The 18,159-nt window shown below is 43.0% G+C and overlaps 1 protein-coding gene across 1 annotated transcript; it reads left to right on the forward strand.

The window, feature by feature from the left end:
- The first annotated feature begins 2,359 nt into the window (after positions 1-2,359).
- On the forward strand, positions 2,360-14,862 carry LOC136512003 (putative NAD kinase 3). The gene is made up of 11 exons (XM_066506013.1): positions 2,360-2,493; positions 3,183-3,354; positions 3,441-3,569; positions 5,009-5,187; positions 10,303-10,416; positions 10,545-10,639; positions 10,807-10,913; positions 11,641-11,714; positions 12,395-12,473; positions 13,487-13,794; positions 14,321-14,862. Exons 1-11 carry the CDS (start codon positions 2,461-2,463, stop codon positions 14,624-14,626), a joined length of 1,596 nt encoding a protein of 531 aa, XP_066362110.1. The 5' UTR covers positions 2,360-2,460; the 3' UTR covers positions 14,627-14,862.
- The last annotated feature ends 3,297 nt before the right edge of the window (positions 14,863-18,159 follow it).

Below are 18,159 nucleotides of genomic sequence, written 5' to 3' on the forward strand. Positions count from 1 at the left end.
TTAGAACAAAAAAAATGCAAAACAGAGAAATGATATGAAACGCAAGAACAGAGGAAAGTGAAAAGGGGAAAACTATAGGATTGTAAACCATAGGAACGAAAAATGTGGACCGTTTGGATCGTAGGAAATAAATTTGAATCTTCACATTTTCCAATGACAAAGTAGCCGTTGGTATACACTAATAGTCGTTGCTTTCTTTCCTGGTTTGATACTGATCATGCATTCTAGCCCGTAGTCGTTGCTTGCTTGCCTGGCCTGAACTATTCATGCATTCTAGCCGTTGCTTGCTTCTCGTCGCTATATAAGCATGCTGCTGCATACATTGAAGAGTTGCACCTCCCATCCAGACTAGCAAGACAAGTAGTTACACAAACACACGTACGTGTTCATTCTTTAGACTTGCATAGTTGCACATCTCTCATCCTGGTGCTAGCAGCCATCTTTGTAGGAATTGGAGGTGCTTTTCATTCTATGGATCCAAACTATCGCCGACGATCACAAAATGAAGATGAATTCATTTTCCTCATTCACCCAGCACTAGAAGAAGGCACCTCATCCCAATCATCTGAAAAGAAAGCAATACAAGATTATATCCAAAATGGAGCCACATTTGTTCATGAACTCTAACAGGGCATGATGCCCTGTGCAGAAGACAGTTCCATATGGAAAGAGAGATTTTCCAAGCTCTTGTTCAAAGATTACGTGAAAATAACCTTCTTGTTGATTGAAGGTACCTATCTGTGGAAGAGCAGTTAGGCATATTCCTTTATGCCATATAAAAAATGCAGGCGGTCGAATATTGCAAGATCAATTTCAACATAGTGGAGAAACAATAAGCCGCCACTTCGTACCAGTGCTCAACGCACTTACACAACTCACATGCAACTACATATGGCTACCTTCTCTACACCATCATCGGATCTTAAGACAACCTAAATTTGCTCCATACTTCCAAATCATTTACAACTTGATACTCCTTCAAATCTTGCTCCTTTTGTTTTACTTGAGCCACAGTGAATACTAAAGAAAACCTTGAATCGAACTGATCAACCATACTAGCCCAGGCTTCCTTGCTCCATGCTTTGTTTGTCCGAAATCCTGGTAAATCATGTTGTTTTAAAAGTCCAATAAGATAAAGCTTCATCTGATACACAAATTATCAGTTTCAAAATAATATTGGGAAAGATAATGCCACCGACTAAAAAAATGCAAAGGAGGAAAGGCAATGTCTTATATGATAAACAAACTTCAGGAGTTTAACCATGCATTGGAATTACCAAACTAGCAGATGCAATCTTGAATTAGAGGAAAATAAAATAAATTAGTATTTTCATATCTAATCTAGGACTCTACCTATGAATGAGATCCCAACCAGTCTATAACAAAAGGCACGGAAGAAATTCTAGCAAGGGGTTACTCAGTTATCAAATTGATTACCTTTTTCTTGTGAGATCTGCGCCATCCCCTCTAGATTGGGGAACGCCAAGACCTTGTTCTGGTGCTGTAGACGGAAGGGGTGGAGTTGGTTTTTGTCCCCCAGATGCACTTTGAAGTCGTAGATTCGTCATCTGTCCGAGCTAGAGGGCGGCGAGCGTGTCCGCGTGCTCTCGTGGCTAGGGATTAGGCCACGGCGGGAAGGAGAAAGGCAGTGGCAGGAGAGTCGAGAGAGCGAGTGCAGATGCGTTCCCTCCGTTCCCTTTGGGTCGGAGTGTTATTTTTGTTCCTGTATTTTGTGTGTATGGATACCTTTTCTATGAAATGGAAGGTTACGTTACTTCGTTCCAAACAGCATGACTCCATTTCTTTCGTGTGATTCCTACTCATGTGAAATTCCCATACGCGATCCAAACGTGCCCTAAAGAGTAAATCTTCACTATATTTGATTGTTGGTTTCAGCCAGGCTTATTCAACCAGCTAACGGTGTTTTTCTCTCATAAAAAATCAGCACCAGCACCAGCACCGACCAGCGAACACGCTGCTTGTCGTCCCTTTGACAGTTTGACTAGCGAGAAATTTGTAATAGATGATGACTATATTTAGACAAGCTGATGGAATGTATTTTTCTTACCAAATTCTTGATTACTAGCCATTAGAACACAGAGTCTCCTCGAGTTGTCATGCTCTTAAGGTTGTCTGAAAAACATTTTTAGCAACGGTGATAAATGGAAGATGGACCTACCTGTGAAGTTGTAGTCCGTGCACGATGGAGCCAGCACCCGGATCCACCGACGCAGACACGTGTCGAGTGGAGTCGCGTCGTCCGCTGCATTCTTGGAAAACTGGACCCCACCTGTCACCGTCTCCAGCCGTCACAGCCAGGCTTAATAACGCCACGTGGCCCCGTTAATAACCGATCAGCTCCGAACAGGCGAACAGGGCGGTAGTGCTTCCTCTTTTCGCTCCTTTCCGGGTTCCGGTAGGAGAAGGAAGATTTGATGATAACGGGCTAACGGCGCGACGATGTCCGCCAACGAGCTCACCGCCGCGGATAAGGTACGCACCGCTGCGAGATTCCCTTAGAATTCGTTTCGCGTTCGATTCCTGGGTTCGTGCGATTGGATCCCCCGAAAAATTCTGGCTGCATGCGTTTCGTTCAGATCGGTCTTGTTAGTAAAAGGTGATTCATGCTCTCCAGGTTGTAATGGAGAGCGGAATTGCGGTGGTTTTCTTTAACCCCTTTGTGTCACGGTGGAAAGGAGCCGTAGCTTCAGCCCGGTGATTTTTTTTTGTGGGAATTGAGGTTCAGTTGGCGGCTTGGGCAATGCACCATTCTGAAGTGTCATGGTATGCTGCTGTCCCAATGTAGCCAGGGGCCCTGGCCTGCAACGGTGGTGGATGGCTAGGTTTAAAACAGAGAAACTGACTTCTTAAAAAAAACTTTACTTTTTGGAGAAGTATTTTAGACACGGTTCAACAAACCACTAAACCTTGATGGTAGAAATAAGGGAAATGTTTGCGTGTTAACTAGTGTTCATTGGGGATTTGGGAGAAGAATGTGTGATGCTCTGATGCTGTGATATTGGGAGTTATCGGTTGATGTGCCTCTACCAGTAACTACTGGACTTGTACTGCTCTTTCTTTTTATATAATAGTATGTTGACTTTCATTAGCTCATGAAGTCTGTCATCCCTGTATTATCTGTATATCTCATTAAACCCTTAATGGCATTTCTTATATTGCAGGTTTGTGATGAGAGAATAAACTTTAATGTGGCTACCTCAAATCAAACTGAAAATGGAGACATAACCACAGTTAGTTTGGTGGAGTCAGAGAGGGCGGCCTATACATTTATTCCTCAAACTCCTATCAGATCAACTGATGCACACCTTGGGGAGTTCTCTGAAGCTTTGAGAAGTAATATTGCATACTCGATTGCCTAATATGTGTATATATGTTACTATACTCACGTGTTTAATATGACTTAACATTTGCAATGGAAGCTGTTGCAAAAACGCTGCGACGAGTTGCAGAAGGGAAAGCTGCTGCTCAAGCAGAGGCAGCTGAATGGAAGCGCAAGTATGAATTAGAGATGGCATCCAACGAACACAAACGTCATAATGTAATCAAAGGTCTGTTTTACAGGACTAGAGCTTGTGCACTACTATTCCTTAGCAGTAGTTATCGAATGCGATTCATCCTCCGCTGTCTCTTTTTTCTTTAGAAAACACAATAGAAGTACACATGGGAAGGCACAAAATGTTGTGCAATGATTTGTTTGTGATTTTTTTTTCTCGGAGAACTATGTATCATTATATTAAAGAAGAAGAAGAAAAAGGACAATCCCAAGTACACCACACATGATTACTTTATGATGACTGTGAACTCTTACTAGTCAACATGTTTGAAAAAAGTAGGATGCCATGCTTATGCTTTTCAGTACTCCCGTCACATTTAAGTCTTTATCACAGTGTTAAGACAGTGGAATAGTGATTTTACACTTTCTAATATCCAGTACTAGAAAATACAATGAGCATCATTTTTATTGAATAAATTTGGGCTACAGACATATGCCTTCATATTCTATTACCATGTGTTTTATACTCTCTTGCCGGCTTGCTTGTCTTGTTTCATTGTTTGTGTAGGTTGCTGAAACTAACTTTTCTTAATCCGTGCCAAGCATTCAATCTTGGTCCTGGAATTCGATCATAGCTATTAGCATTGCAGTTATTGTTGTAATCTAGTACTGAGTCCAGAATTTTTCTCCCTAGATTCATTTTGCATCATGTGGTCCTAGAAAGGAGTCAACTATTTATTAGTTTCTGTCAACCAGAAAGAAGTATAGATATGTTTTCCTACAGTTTTTTTTTCTCTCGAACACGCAGGAGAGCTGCGTATCATTATATTAAGAAGAAGAAAAGGAGTCTAAGAAGAGTCAAAACACAAAACAAGCCCATTAGGGCATGAGTTTACATAAGTGATTAGCCAGGAAGACAAGAAACTTCAACTAGCTACCTAAGCTCCACACCACATTACGGCCAAATATGCCTAAGACCTTTAGCCCCAGCCATACACCACAAATTTGCCTCATCCCTAATTTCTTGCACGAGAGCATTAACATTAGGTGAGGCTCCTTCAAAAACACAAGCATTTCACATGTTCTCTTTTATATATAACCAGATCACTTGAGTTTTGATCCCACAACATAGTAACCTTGTATGCTAAAAATAGAACTTACAAACAGTCGTTTGTACCAAAAGTTATACCTTCAGTGCATGGTGTTTATTTAACTTGTCAAAGATAAGTTTATATAAAATACAAATAGTTTAGTGATCCATGCAGGCAAACTTTCTACATCAAATACATGACCACATTTGTGGAGATACATTAGGAATCTGAGGCAGCAGTTAACTGACTGATTTCACTTGTAAACATTCCTTTCCTTAATGCAATGATACACAGTCCTCCTGCCGTATTCAACTTTTTTAACAAACTGATTTCATTCTCCTGCAATATATGTAAATCTTGACAAGGGTAAGGATACCTTAAACTCAAACTATAACATGTGCAGGCTGCAGTAACTTTGGGAACGACAAGTTAGAGCAACCGACTAGTCAATTGGCATTGGAGATTGCCCCCATTGATCAAACAAGTTGTTGTGGAAACCATGGGATCTGTTCACATCAAATACTCCAGGATGAATGTCCTGGACCTAAACGAAAACAAGATGAAAAGATTATTGGAAGAAAGGTATCCTTAGGGCAAGAGTTTCCTTACATTTATTGTCAGCTTCAGTGCATATGACATTTAAGTGTTCCTTTTTCTTTTTCCTTTTTGCTTCTTTTCTTTGGAGCGTGTGTGCTTCTGGGGATGTTCAACCCTGCTGGGCTATTTTTCTTGTATTTGATCTTCTCTTCTTAATATAATGACAGGCAGCTCTCCTGCTGGTTCAAGACAAAAAGTGCATATGACATAACTAAATGATTATTATTTTTGTGTAGCATGATTCATTGATGCAATCAACTCATTTCCTATAATTCCTCATTTAATGCTGCTGAACTGCCTCAAGTTACCGGTTATTGCCTACGAAGTTGAAAGGAAACAAATAAAAAAGAACGTAGAAAACTACATATAAGCTATGTTATGGTGTTGTTATGCTTATCTGCTTTTTTTCCCCCTCAAACACGCAGGGGATCTGCCTATCTTTTGTGCTGATGTGTGGGATAATATTTGTTCCAGTATTTGTCTTCTATTTTCTTCTTTTTAGTATTGTTATTTTGTCGAATTGTATAGGGGATCGCACAACTTATACCTGCTGACTAATTGATAATGACATACAATCCATATGTTCAAGAGACACCTATTCTCACTGTTCGCCTAATAGTCATTTAGCCCATTTAAACACCATGTAAACGCTACATTGCAGTATGCCATTTCTGTTTAATCAGTCGTTTAGCCCATTTAATTGGCCATTTACTGTTTACTGTTTAGGAAAACACTGTTTGATTACATCTAAGAGCTCGCTGGCTTTTCCTATTCTTGTTTCAGTTGGCTTTTCCTATTCTTGTTTCAGTTGGAAGTTACTGTAGATTGCAAGTTAGTTTGGATTGAGCATGACTCGTTTGTGGGAGATCATGCACGATTGTTACACACTCAACGCATGCTGTGTTCGTGCGAGAGTTGTGCATGTCGTGCAGTGTCAGTGTCCGTCGTGGGATGGTATGACTGTGGTGGTGTTCGTGCCCGCCTTTCTAGTTTAATCGATCTCTAGCTCCTGTAACCAGTCTTCAAATAACAGAGCAATACACAGAAGACGCTGCCAGTTGACAGCACCAAAAATTCAGTGTTCATCATTTTTTTTAACATTCAGAGTGTTCATCATTGTTCTTGACTGTGTCTTCCTAGGTTCGTTGGGGCGAGAATTGCCGGCTTCCCCGACAAACACTGCCTATTCTGACCTAGTGGGATGACGCTTACGAGAAACTGCCATGGTTTTTGTATGACTGAAAACTAGGCATCTTAATAAACATATTAAGGATCAACTACGTCCCTTGTAATGACTTGACTTGAATGATTTTTTTGAACTTCTTGGATATATTGTCCAATTAGACAACAATGAAATTGCACATTGGCTACACATCATTAAGGTTGCAACCAAATTTATTTTCTGCATGTTGCAAGACCAACTTCAACTTCTTTTTTCTCGAACACGCAGGAGAGCTGCGTATCATTGTATTAATAGAAGAAGAGAGAGTCATACATAGACCCAAACCCACACACACACCCAATAGTACATGAAAACTAAATCACCGGTTAAAACAAAAGGACGACCCAACAGCTACAGCAGCCCATTAGGCCGCTCCTCTGGCAGTGAGAAGGGAGATCCCTTTAGCTCCTGCCAGGCTCCACCAATGGGCCTCTTCCCTTGCCAAAGCCAGAACCATATTAACATTTGGGGTTGCACCATTGAAAACGCAATCATTTCTATGCCGCCAAATGCTCCAGGCTCCCAGAATGACTAGGGAATTCAGACCCTTCCTCAAATCCCCACTAGCAGCATTATCAACTTTTCTCCACCATTCATCAAAGGAATGGTCGGAAGGTTGTGGAGCAAGTGATGCAACGCCAAAATGTGACAGGAGGGAGAACAAAAAATCTCTTGAGAATACACAGCCCACAAGAAGATGATGCATATTTTCCTCCTGCTGATCACATAGAAGACACTGTTCTGGATGATGGAGTCCCCTCCTTGCCAATCTGTCCGCTGTCCAACATCTGTTGTGAGCAACAAGCCACATGAAAAATCTGCATTTGGGGGGTGCCCAGGATTTCCAAATTCTCTCAAAAGGTTCAAAGGAGATTGCTCCCTGAAATAGGGTATCATAAGCGCTCTTTGCTGTATATTGTCCCGAAGAAGATAACCTCCAGATATGCTTATCAGGAATATTATCATTCAACTCCACCGAATTCAATATGTCCCAAAGCTCTAGGTACTGAAACAAGGCTGTCATACATGTTTCACCTTGTATGTCTTCTATCCATTTCTCCTCAGTTAGGGCCTCCAGCACAGTCCGCTTACTTAGCCTTCTTTTAGGAACCAGTGCAAAGACAAGAGGTGCTATGTCCTGAATTCCCTTACCGTCCAGCCATTTGTCCTTCCAAAGAAGCGTATTAGATCCACTCCCCACCTCTGTTATCACAGTGACAGAGACGAGGCCAGCTACCTCTTTACTGACTTGGATAGGCAGATTTGCCCAAGGTTTGCTGGGCACACTCCGCTTAAGCCACGGCCATCTTGCTTTTAAGGCAATACCCAAAGACTTTAGATCTGCTATCCCAAGACCACCCAGTTCCCGGGAGCGGCACACTTTAGGCCAGGCAATGGGGTAGTGACCACCTTTTGCTTCTTTTCGGCCCTTCCACAAGAATGCCCTTCTGATCTTATCTATTGCTTTGATAGCCCAAGGTGGAAGATCAGTTGCCATGGCCACATAGATTAGGATTCCTGTGAGAACATACTGTACTTGAATTACTCTACCAGCACGTGTCATCAGATCTGCCTTCCATCCAGGTAGCTGATCTGCAACTCTGTCAATGATGGGTTGGACCTGCTCCTTGGTCAGCTTTTTGATGGTCAATGGTAGGCCCAAATACTTGCAAGGAAAATCCAGTACTTCACAAGGCAACAAATTCTGAATGAGAGCCAAGTCCTCCTCAGCACAGTGGATAGGCATCACATTACTTTTTTGGACATTGGTCTTGAGGCCTGAAGCTTCCCCAAATAATTGCAATAGCTGTAATGACAAATTAATGTCTGCTGCAATGGGCTGGAGGAAAAGGGCTACATCATCAGCATATAAAGAGACTCTGTGTTGGATTGGTCTCCTGGATAAGGGCTGTAACAGCCCAACTTCAGAAGCCCTTGTGAACATCCAATTTAAGACATTCATAACCAGAATGAAGAGCATAGGGGATAGAGGGTCTCCCTGTCTCAGTCCCCTTCTGTGATTTATACTTTCTCCTGGGATGCCATTGAGGAGGACCTGGGTGGATGATGTTGTTAAGAGACCACAAATTAAGTCACACCAGCGAGAACCAAAACCCAACTTTCTAAGAACCTCCAATAGGAAAGCCCAGGACACTGAGTCGAAAGCTTTGGTGATGTCTAACTTCAGGAGTATTCTGGGCTGTTTTTGAGAGTGTAAGAATTTTACAGTCTGCTGGACCATCATGAAATTATCTTGGGCGTACCCAGTGCAGAGAGCTCCCGCTCTGTGCGGGGTCTGGGGAAGGGTGTTAGTGGCAAGCCTTACCCTCGCCTGTGCAATGCGAGGAGACCACGACTCGAACCCGGGACCTTCCGGTCATAGGCGGTAAGACTCTACCGCTTGCACCAGGCCCGCCCTTCCATGAAATTATCTTGAATGGACCTTTTTTTGATGAAAGCACTCTGATTGGGGGACACCATCTCATCTATTCGGCCTGCAAGCCTATTAGCCAGGATTTTGGTCACTAGCTTGGCAAAACTGTGAACCAAGCTAATGGGCCTATAGTCCTTGACTTCAACAGCATTTGGCTTTTTTTGGAATCAGAGTAATGTAGGCAGAATTCAGTTTCCAGAGATTTCTGAAATTTCTACTCCAAAGAGAGTGAGCTGCTGCCATCACATCATTCTTGATAATTGTCTAACAGCTTTTGTAGAATCTGCCAGTGAACCCATCAGGGTCAAGGAGCCTTATCAGATGGCAGTTCCTTTATGGTGTTCCAAACTTCTTCTGAGAAAGGCAAATCCAAAGATTCTAGCTCAAAGCTTGGACTGCCAAGGAAGTCTAGGTTGATAGTTCTTTCCCTAGCGCATTCTGTTCCAATGAGATTGTCATAAAAATCCAGAACAACAGCTGCCTTCTCTTCATGTTTTGTGATGACCTGATCTCCTTCATGCAGTTTGGGAATGAAATTCTTCTTTTTCCTATATCTTGCATGCTGATGAAAAAGTCTTGTGTTGGCATCCCCTTCCTTTAACCAGCCTATCCTGGACCTGAGTCTGGCTATTGTTCTCAGCAGGGATGCTAGAGCCAGAGAGTGTTTCTTGAGATTGTTACGCAGCCATAATTCATTGGGTTGAAGAGGCCTGCTTTCTTGTGCAATTTCAAACTGGTGGATGATTTCTTTTGCCAATAGCAACTGAGATTTGATGTGTCCACACTTCCTCTGACTCCAGCTCTGTAATCCTCTGGCTGTTGTCTTAAGTTTCGAGGCAAGGGTTTGGAGAGGGCAATGACTGGGTTGTACACTCTCCCAAGCATCCCTCACAGCATCCATGAATCCATCTAGAGAGGGCCAGAAAGCTTCAAAATGAAATCTTTGCCTGCTGCCGATAATATCCTGCAGCCCAAGGATCAGGGGACAGTGGTCTGAATCAATAGAAGCACCACTCTGTAGGAGACAACCTGGGAACTGCTCCTCCCAATCCAGTGAGCAGAAGATTCTGTCCAGCCTAACTAGCGTAGGGGAAGCATTAGTGAAGGAGCTGGTCCATGTATATTTACGACCGTGGAGAGGAATTTCAGTGACCTCCATATCATTGATCCACCTCCTGAACCTTCCCATCATTGCTCTATTTAGATTGGAATTGTTTTTGTCCTCCTCTTTATAGATGTGCACACAAAGCTTAAAGTAGCTCAATCAATTGGAGAAGCAAGCCCTGCCATGAGTAATAGTTGTTGACTATAACACTTGGTTTCTAATAGTGCTAACCTGGGCACTATTTCAAGTTCTGGTGCAATTAGAAGAAATAATAATGAGTTCATAGTTAAGTCAAATACTTTTCATGAACACTAAAACATTTTTTTCTTGTTTATCTAGGCACCTTTTAGACTTGTATGGGGATGCGATGGGGATAAGAATGGTCAGCACAAGCGTGATTTTGTGTCCTTCGAAAAAGGTGACATAAAAACAGCGGAGCGCAGCAATAAGCAGGTACTCCTTTATGTTCAGCGCAATTCATTTTGAACACAATGTCCTATTTGTTTCCACTATGAATGATCATTGAGATAGTCTAATTACTGCTGCATTGTTATATCTCAACAAATATTGTGCTTTTTCAGATTTTGCTAAAATGGGAATCCCCTCCGCAAACAGTTCTTTTTGTTACTAAACCTAATTCCAACTCTGTGCTTGCTCTCTGCGCTGAAATGGTTAGGTATGCTCCTTTCATGCCTTGTCTGAATGTTCTTAACTTACATCAATTATCTGGAGTTATTCATTATATTGCAATTTTTGTTGTAATCGATGCTCTGCAAGTTTAATTGTCATGTGCAACTGTATATAGTTGATATATTTGTATCTCCTCTGCTGCATTTTCTGCAGATGGCTTAAAGAGCACAATAATATGAATGTATTCGTAGAGCCACGGGTTAGAAAGGAACTACTGGCTGAAGATTCTTACTTCAGCTTTATCCAGACATGTAATAATGGTAAGTGGCTTTTTATACATTTTGATGTGAGGCCCATATCAGGTTTCATTTCCTTTCGAAAGTTAACACTACAAATCCTTTTGTTTCGCTCCTTCCGGATTTGTGACATATAGTCATATGTCACCAGCAAGTGTGTGTTCATTTAGTACCGATAATTTTCTATATAAACAATGTATATGGCCAGTTCTTATGAGAGTGAAAAATAAATATATTGTGATTTATTTTGTGATTACATAAGGAATGATAATCCAATCTGTTTTGCTTATGGACCTGACTAAGCATGAAAAAGTAATTGAGATACAAATTTCTACACCTTGCCTTGGAGTTTTCTGGGTACATTTTGGTGCCATCTCATATTCAGTTGGCTCTCTGGTGGTTTCTTTACAGTAGCACGTTGAAATTGGTATGGGATAAGATTACCTTGAGGAATTTTTCTTTCCAATCACTCACCAAGTTTGGCCTTTTCCTTTACCAAGAAGATATCAACTCAATAGTTGTTACCATGTGCTGGGATTGTTGCTGACTTGCTAATAATTCTTGATTCGGTCATCTATTATCAAGCAGTTTCTTTTCCATTGGTGAATTATATCTGTTAAAGTTCTTTTGCTATTATTTTCTTCATGGTATCCTTATTTTTCAATAGTTTAAGATATTTTTTATGTACTTATTTTACCCACCTGTAAACCTTTCCTTTTGGCATCCAACTAATTAAAATATATTTTGACAGATCAGGAAGCAAAGACATTACATACGAAAATTGATCTGATTGTAACTCTTGGCGGTGACGGAACTGTTTTGTGGGTATGCTCCTTGAGTTATGTGACAGTTTACTGTGAGTATGGATATTTTGTGGTTAGTTAAACACAGTAAACTCATTGGTTACTGCAACATTTTAGTGAAATAATGTAGCATTCTGTGTGTGTGATGTTGTAAGGGTTTTATACCCTTATCTTCTCTTTAATATATAATGATATGTAGCTCTTCTATGTGTTCGAGAAAAAAAAGTGGCATTCTTTTTCTTATACTCAAAGGAAAATAAAATCCATGTAATATTGAATGTCCTGTAAGTGTTCCTAATTCCTATGTCGATAGAAATTTATTTTATGAGTTTTTCTCTGCACTCTTGAATTACAGTGTTGTATTGATTAGAAGAAATAGAATGAACCCTGTTTTATATCTCCGTGTGGTTAGCATATTCAGTTGGCAAGAGTTGGTCTATAATATTATACCCCCTCTGTTTCAAATTATAAGTCGTTTTGGCTTTTCTAGGTACACAGCTTTTGTTATGTATCTAGACATAGCGTATATCTAGGTTGCATAGCAAAAGCTATGTACTTAGAAAACAACTTACAATTTGGAACCGAGTGAGTAATAAAAGTTGCAAAGTGTCCCTATTCTGTTATTCTCATGTAAATATAAGTATTTATGTCTCATTATGATAATCTGATTAATCTAGGCAACTGGTTAAAATCTCTTAACAGGCTGCATCATTATTCAAAGGGCCAGTTCCCCCTGTTGTTGCGTTCTCTCTTGGATCATTGGGATTCATGACTCCATTCCGTATCCTTAATTATCAGTGTTGAATGCTTGATAACCATGTTGGTACAGTATGTATGGGGAGGTGGGGATGATACGAAGTCCCTTCCTGGGAGGAGCATTGATCTCAAACACTGGGATGGGACATTGAAGACAGGTAGACATCCCACATGAACCTGATCTGCTAGCCATGTATACTATCATTCACAATTTTTCTATGCACTACTTGAACAAGCGCAGAGGGAATTGGCCTTGTTGCCATCCCTTCTACTGGTTGAGCACTTGAGCTTGATGTGTAAGTTTTAAATTGGTAACATACACCTGTTATTAACATGGCAATGTGGTTGACATTCTGTATCACATCCAGCCATCAACATGTAGTTAGGGCTAATGTCGATGGATATGACATGGGAATCCGCAGGGAACCACATGTATCAATTCATGAGTTCCTTGAAGCAACTTCAGACAACTTTGGTAACCAGTTCACCGTCTTCTGTAATTTGTAGTGCTTTGGCTGATGGCTCCTCAATCTGGAGGAAACCAAACAGGCACAAGTTGACAGTTTCATTTTCAGTTTGGAACTAATGATGAATTTAGCTATTCTTAGCCTCCCTACCAGTTCATATAAAACATTCCAGCTAATAAATACATCAATAAGGCTTATCCTTCTTGGTGTCATATTTCTTGCATCATCTTTAGACCCTTATAAATAATTAGTGAATATGATTTCTGCCATTGACACACATAAATGTAATTTAAATCTATAAATCTATACTCTCAAGTGTGGAACCTTGATATAGGTCAGATCTCTCTGTACAGACAGTATTTCTTACAGAATTTTCAACTAATTCAAGTTCACTTATATGTCAGTATATATGGCAGTTCCATTTATATTTATACCTAGGGTGGCAGGGCGCTTACAATTTTTGTGCCGGTGCACATAATCTGTAGAATTATGAAATTTTATTTACTCAAAGGAGCTTTCTGCTCCATGCTCACCCACCATAGCAATATATTGGTCCTTAGCTCATGTTAAGCAAGCGAGCAATACCGTGAATGTTTGGGCAATGTGCTAAAACAACCATTTAGCATCACATTGAGGAGCCGTCTGCAGTGTCATGTGATCCGTGATGCAGCTAAGGAGCAAGAAGAGACTGAGGAATCAATTCTAGTACTAAATGAAGTGACAATTGACCGTGGAATGTCATCTTACCTTACCTACCTAGAATGCTACTGTGACAGTTCTTATGTTACACGCGTACAAGGAGATGGGCTAATAATATCAACAACATCTGGAAGCACTGCATATTCATTGGCAGCTGGAGGATCAATGGTTCATCCACAGGTAGACCCGTGCCCTGCATATGGTTTGGTCTGCAGATTTTGTTTAGCATTGCAGAATTTAGTGTTAAGGTTCTCCAAAAGTGTGTAGTCTATTCATTTTCTACACATGGTGTGTGAAACTCCCAAATGAGCTGAAGGACAAGGACCCAAAAACATCACCCTAATTATTTTATTTTATTTATAAGGAATCGCTGTCTTCTACTTAATGCAACTTATGCTACTTAATGTTACCTAAAGAGTTGTGCGGTGTAGCAAAAGCTCATGATATCTGATGAAATGTAACTGTGGATAGTGAAACTCATGATATCTGATGAAATGTAACTGTGGATAGTGAAACCAACCTTTTGATTAAGATTCACCTGTCTGAAACAGGCATAAAATTAGTGTTTTCATTTGCTAGCTGGCCCAATGTCTGTTTCAAAGTACATGCCCTTTCTGGTTGACCTTGATAATTATTTCTTTCTAGATTTATCAATGCAAGTTACTCTTGCTGCCATTCTAATGATACGTTTTGCTGGTATATGCAGGTACCGGGGATCCTTTTCACACCAATCTGTCCGCACTCGTTGTCATTCAGGCCGTTGATTCTACCAGAATATGTAACTCTGCGCGTGCAAGTGCCATTCAATAGCAGGGGGCAGGCTTGGGCGTCCTTTGATGGCAAGGGCAGGATTCAGCTAGGACCAGGTGATGCGCTCATCTGCAGTATTTCCCCTTGGCCTGTACCCACAGCGTGCCTTGCGGACTCGACAACCGACTTCCTGCGAAGCATCCATGAGGGTCTCCACTGGAACCTGAGGAAAAGCCAATCGTTCGATGGCCCATCTGCATGACCGTTGAAGTTGTACAGCAGTATGGTGCCCGGAGCTGAGATGGCTAACGGATCGGTATGTCAGTATGTGCATGTAAGCGTGATGCATCGCAGTCCAGAAAAAAAAATGCAACAGATGCATGTAAGTATGCAACTATATATGGTAGCCCAGTTCTTATACACGTGTATCCAACCATGAGCAGTGTCTTTCCTTATTTCAATAAGATGAATATAAATTAATTCTGATCCCAATGTGAAAGTATACCTTAATAAAAGGCTTAAACCGTTAAACGATGCTGATGCCTGATTGTCAGGAATGGCAGAGTAGGTGCCTGATGACCTTTAGGATCATGCTTTTTGGCGTTTTATTAGGTGGAAGAGAGTGGGAGTAAATTTGGACAGAGGACCCTTTTTCACTCTTTTCATTATGGTATGGACAACCTTCGATAAGGCAGTGACTAATTAGACGGTCTCCAACCAAACTCATATGGACACCTAAACTCAAAATAGATAGCAAGAGACCTAAAATCAGTCTCCAACAGAGTATATATACATTCTCTCTTTTGGAAACCCATTTGCAGAAATGATTCTCTTTTAGGTCTGGTTGTTGGAGAAGATACCGAATATATATTGAATCTTTTGCTTATAGCGCTACCCAAAGGATGAATAAATCTTATATTTTAGGTGTTGTTGTTGGAGATAGCATTATCTCGGTTCAAATCTTGGTCGCCAGTGATCATCATCATCATCAGATTGTAGAAAAGGCTCAGTTGGGGCCCTCTCATCGTTTATCCAGCTTCCATGCTTCTTGGGCCCCCGTCGCCCCTTCCCCGGCCACCAGCTTGTCCAGCTGCTCCCGCACCGAACGCGGCAGCGGGAACCGCTTGAGGCCGTTGATCACGCGCCCGATGTCGTACACCTCCGTTGGGCCCCACGGGCGCATGAAGCCGAGCCACGCCGGCTCGGCGACGCCAAGGTACTCCGCCGACACCACCTCGCAGCGTCCGACCTCCGGCGTCGCTGGTGTCCACCACCAACCTGCTCCCGGCCCTTGGCGGTGTCGTTACGTATCCCAAACATCGAGGATCCCTGCAGCTCCAGCCCTGCGCCCTCGGGTAGAACGCGTGCCCGTGCAGCGACGCGTATGCCACCGGCCTGTTGGCTCCACCTGCGGCGGCGGCGTACTCCAGCTCGGGCGCGTTCACCCCAGGTGCCCGCGCTGTGCTGCGAGTACATCCGCAGGAGCTACCCGGAGAAGTTGCTCACCCGGAACGTCAGGTGCTCCCAGTCGCCGACGTGCGAGCGGATGCTGCCGAGCTGCCAGGTCGAGACGCCCAGCAACCTTGCCCGCGCCGGCCCGTTGAACGGGCAGAAGAACCACATGGCGAGGTCGGTCACCGTCCCGCCGATCAGTCAAAATCTATGAATGTTTTCGAGCACAAAAGATATATCAATAGACTCTTACATTGGATTTAAAATATAATTACAATTTCTATAGAGTAATTAAGCATAGAATTCATTCTAATAATTACAATTTAGACATAAATTAATTAAGTTAATATAGTTGTATATGAAATATATTTATATATTTATTGTTAGGCATTCAAGGAAAATACTTATACGTTGCATTTGTAGGAAAGTGAGTTGAAGAGTGTGCTATAAGTTGAAGAATATAATTATAGCATAATGATCTATAGAATCTATTTTTATCTCATACCCTATAAATTTGAGATAAGCTTATTTGTGAGCTTGAAAAAGTTATAGCATATCAAATTTCAAGCCAAATAGCCTAATCTGTTATGTAGATTTTAATTTCTCTAAAATAAAAGGATCCAAACAGTCCTTTGGGGTATGCCTCACTTCTCGACCTGCGGGGTATGCCCAAATAGCCTAATTTATTATGTATATTTTAATTTCTCTAAAATAAAAGGCATGACCCTGAAGCGGCATCTGTGCTTCATTCCGAGCAAACTCTCTGCTCATACCCCGCTGTGAGCAATGTACATGCCATTATTTACGTACTATCCTCTATCTTCCGCCGATTACCCGGAGGACCCCGTTGTCCCTGACGTGACCGCCAACGACCGGTTCCTCTAAAGCCTCGCGTCTTTCGCGGACAGGTACGCCCGGGGGCTCCAAAGGATGCCAACATCAGCCCCCCTCATGTCCAAATTCATGGGGATGGCGAGCTATGCTCCCACCTATTTCCTTGACCTCATAGATGACGATGTTGAGAGTGACGGCTCCAGCGTCGGTGATGTGGTGCCTCGCCACCATCTGTCCCGGAAGTGTGCTATGGCGGACGCTCTGGGACAGCCACTGGCAGTAACATAGTCCTTGTAGACTAACGCCCCTTTGAATCCTCATGCGGAGACCGCCGAGCTCGCACGGGAGCACGATGGGGAACCACGACCATAGTGGCTGCACCAGCCACCAACTACGCCAGCGCGCTCGGCGCACCATTCTGCGCCCCGTGCACATAGACCGGCGAGCGGCGCTCGAGGTCACGCCCGTGGGGTCTAGCACAGCACCATGGATAGGGGGAATGATCCCCCACAGTTTGCTTGGGCCAATCAGAACATCGCCACCGCGGCAATGCTTTTGCGCAGCCTGTTCGAGCCGAGCGATCCTCGTGAACAGGTGATCCACCGAAACCTCTGGGCACTAGTGGGGACCGCCGCCGTTCAACAAGCGGAGAGCTTCGTATCACGACGCTGACTTGCGACCTCGCTCCCCACTAGGGGAATGGGGACGGAGCAGATGGGTCGCTCCACCCGATCACCGCTACAACCACCAAGCGTGGCACAGGAGGCCGCATTGGCACCTCGTCTTGACTTGATGACCGCTCTGTACCGACCGCCTATCTACGCACAGCTCGGGCCGAACCAAGACACACGCAGCAGCAATCGGAGTCCCAGCCCTGATGGCCTAGGACCATGGACCTTTGTCCAAAACCTCCAACAAGCGCCGCTCCCGCCGTGCTCCAATGGAGACCGGGGCAAAGGCAAGGCCAAGCGCTAGGATCAGGACAAGGGCCCCTCCACACAGAGGGGAAAAAAGAACAGAAAGGATCCCCGCCGACCGGCCAACACCGCGTTGGTTGCCACGACTGATCACGTAGGCATGCAGCCCTAGCAGGACCCTCTGGGCCACTTCCATGAGCTCATGGAGAGCCCGTGCACCAACCATGACTACCCCATCAAACACCTCTACAAGGACTGCCAGCTCCTCAAGCGCCTTCTGCGGCAGGCTGGCAGGACAAAGGAAGAAAAAGGCGAAGAAGCAGCGACCAAGAAAGGGGGCGTAGTGGGCAAGGATCCGGACAACTGAAGGTTGAAGTGATCCAACCGAATGCCTACCGACTGAAGGACAACAACAACGACATTCTCTCCAAACGCTTGGAACAGCTATGCCATTTTTCTTCCCCTAAGTTTCAGTCTTACTATTGTTTACTTAGCGTATGCTCCTATAAAAGCACCCCGACCGAACACTTTTTGGCCTGGGATGCTCGGGGGCTCCACTAGGGGCACTACTACCTCTCTGTTTTGTTTACTA

Source organism: Miscanthus floridulus, chromosome 16 (genome assembly GCF_019320115.1).
Source record: "Miscanthus floridulus cultivar M001 chromosome 16, ASM1932011v1, whole genome shotgun sequence".
In the NCBI taxonomy this organism is placed as follows: Eukaryota; Viridiplantae; Streptophyta; class Magnoliopsida; order Poales; family Poaceae; genus Miscanthus; species Miscanthus floridulus.

What these genes read in the sequence shown, in the direction of transcription:
- LOC136512003 (XM_066506013.1), top strand. Translation starts at nt 2,461, where the DNA reads ATGTCCGCCAACGAGCTCACCGCCGCGGATAAG. An exon ending in ACGTCATAATGTAATCAAAG is followed by an intron (nt 3,570 to 5,008) that starts GTCTGTTTTACA and finishes TAACATGTGCAG; the next exon opens with GCTGCAGTAACTTTGGGAAC. An exon ending in GGGATTCATGACTCCATTCC is followed by an intron (nt 12,474 to 13,486) that starts GTATCCTTAATT and finishes GCTCATGTTAAG; the next exon opens with CAAGCGAGCAATACCGTGAA.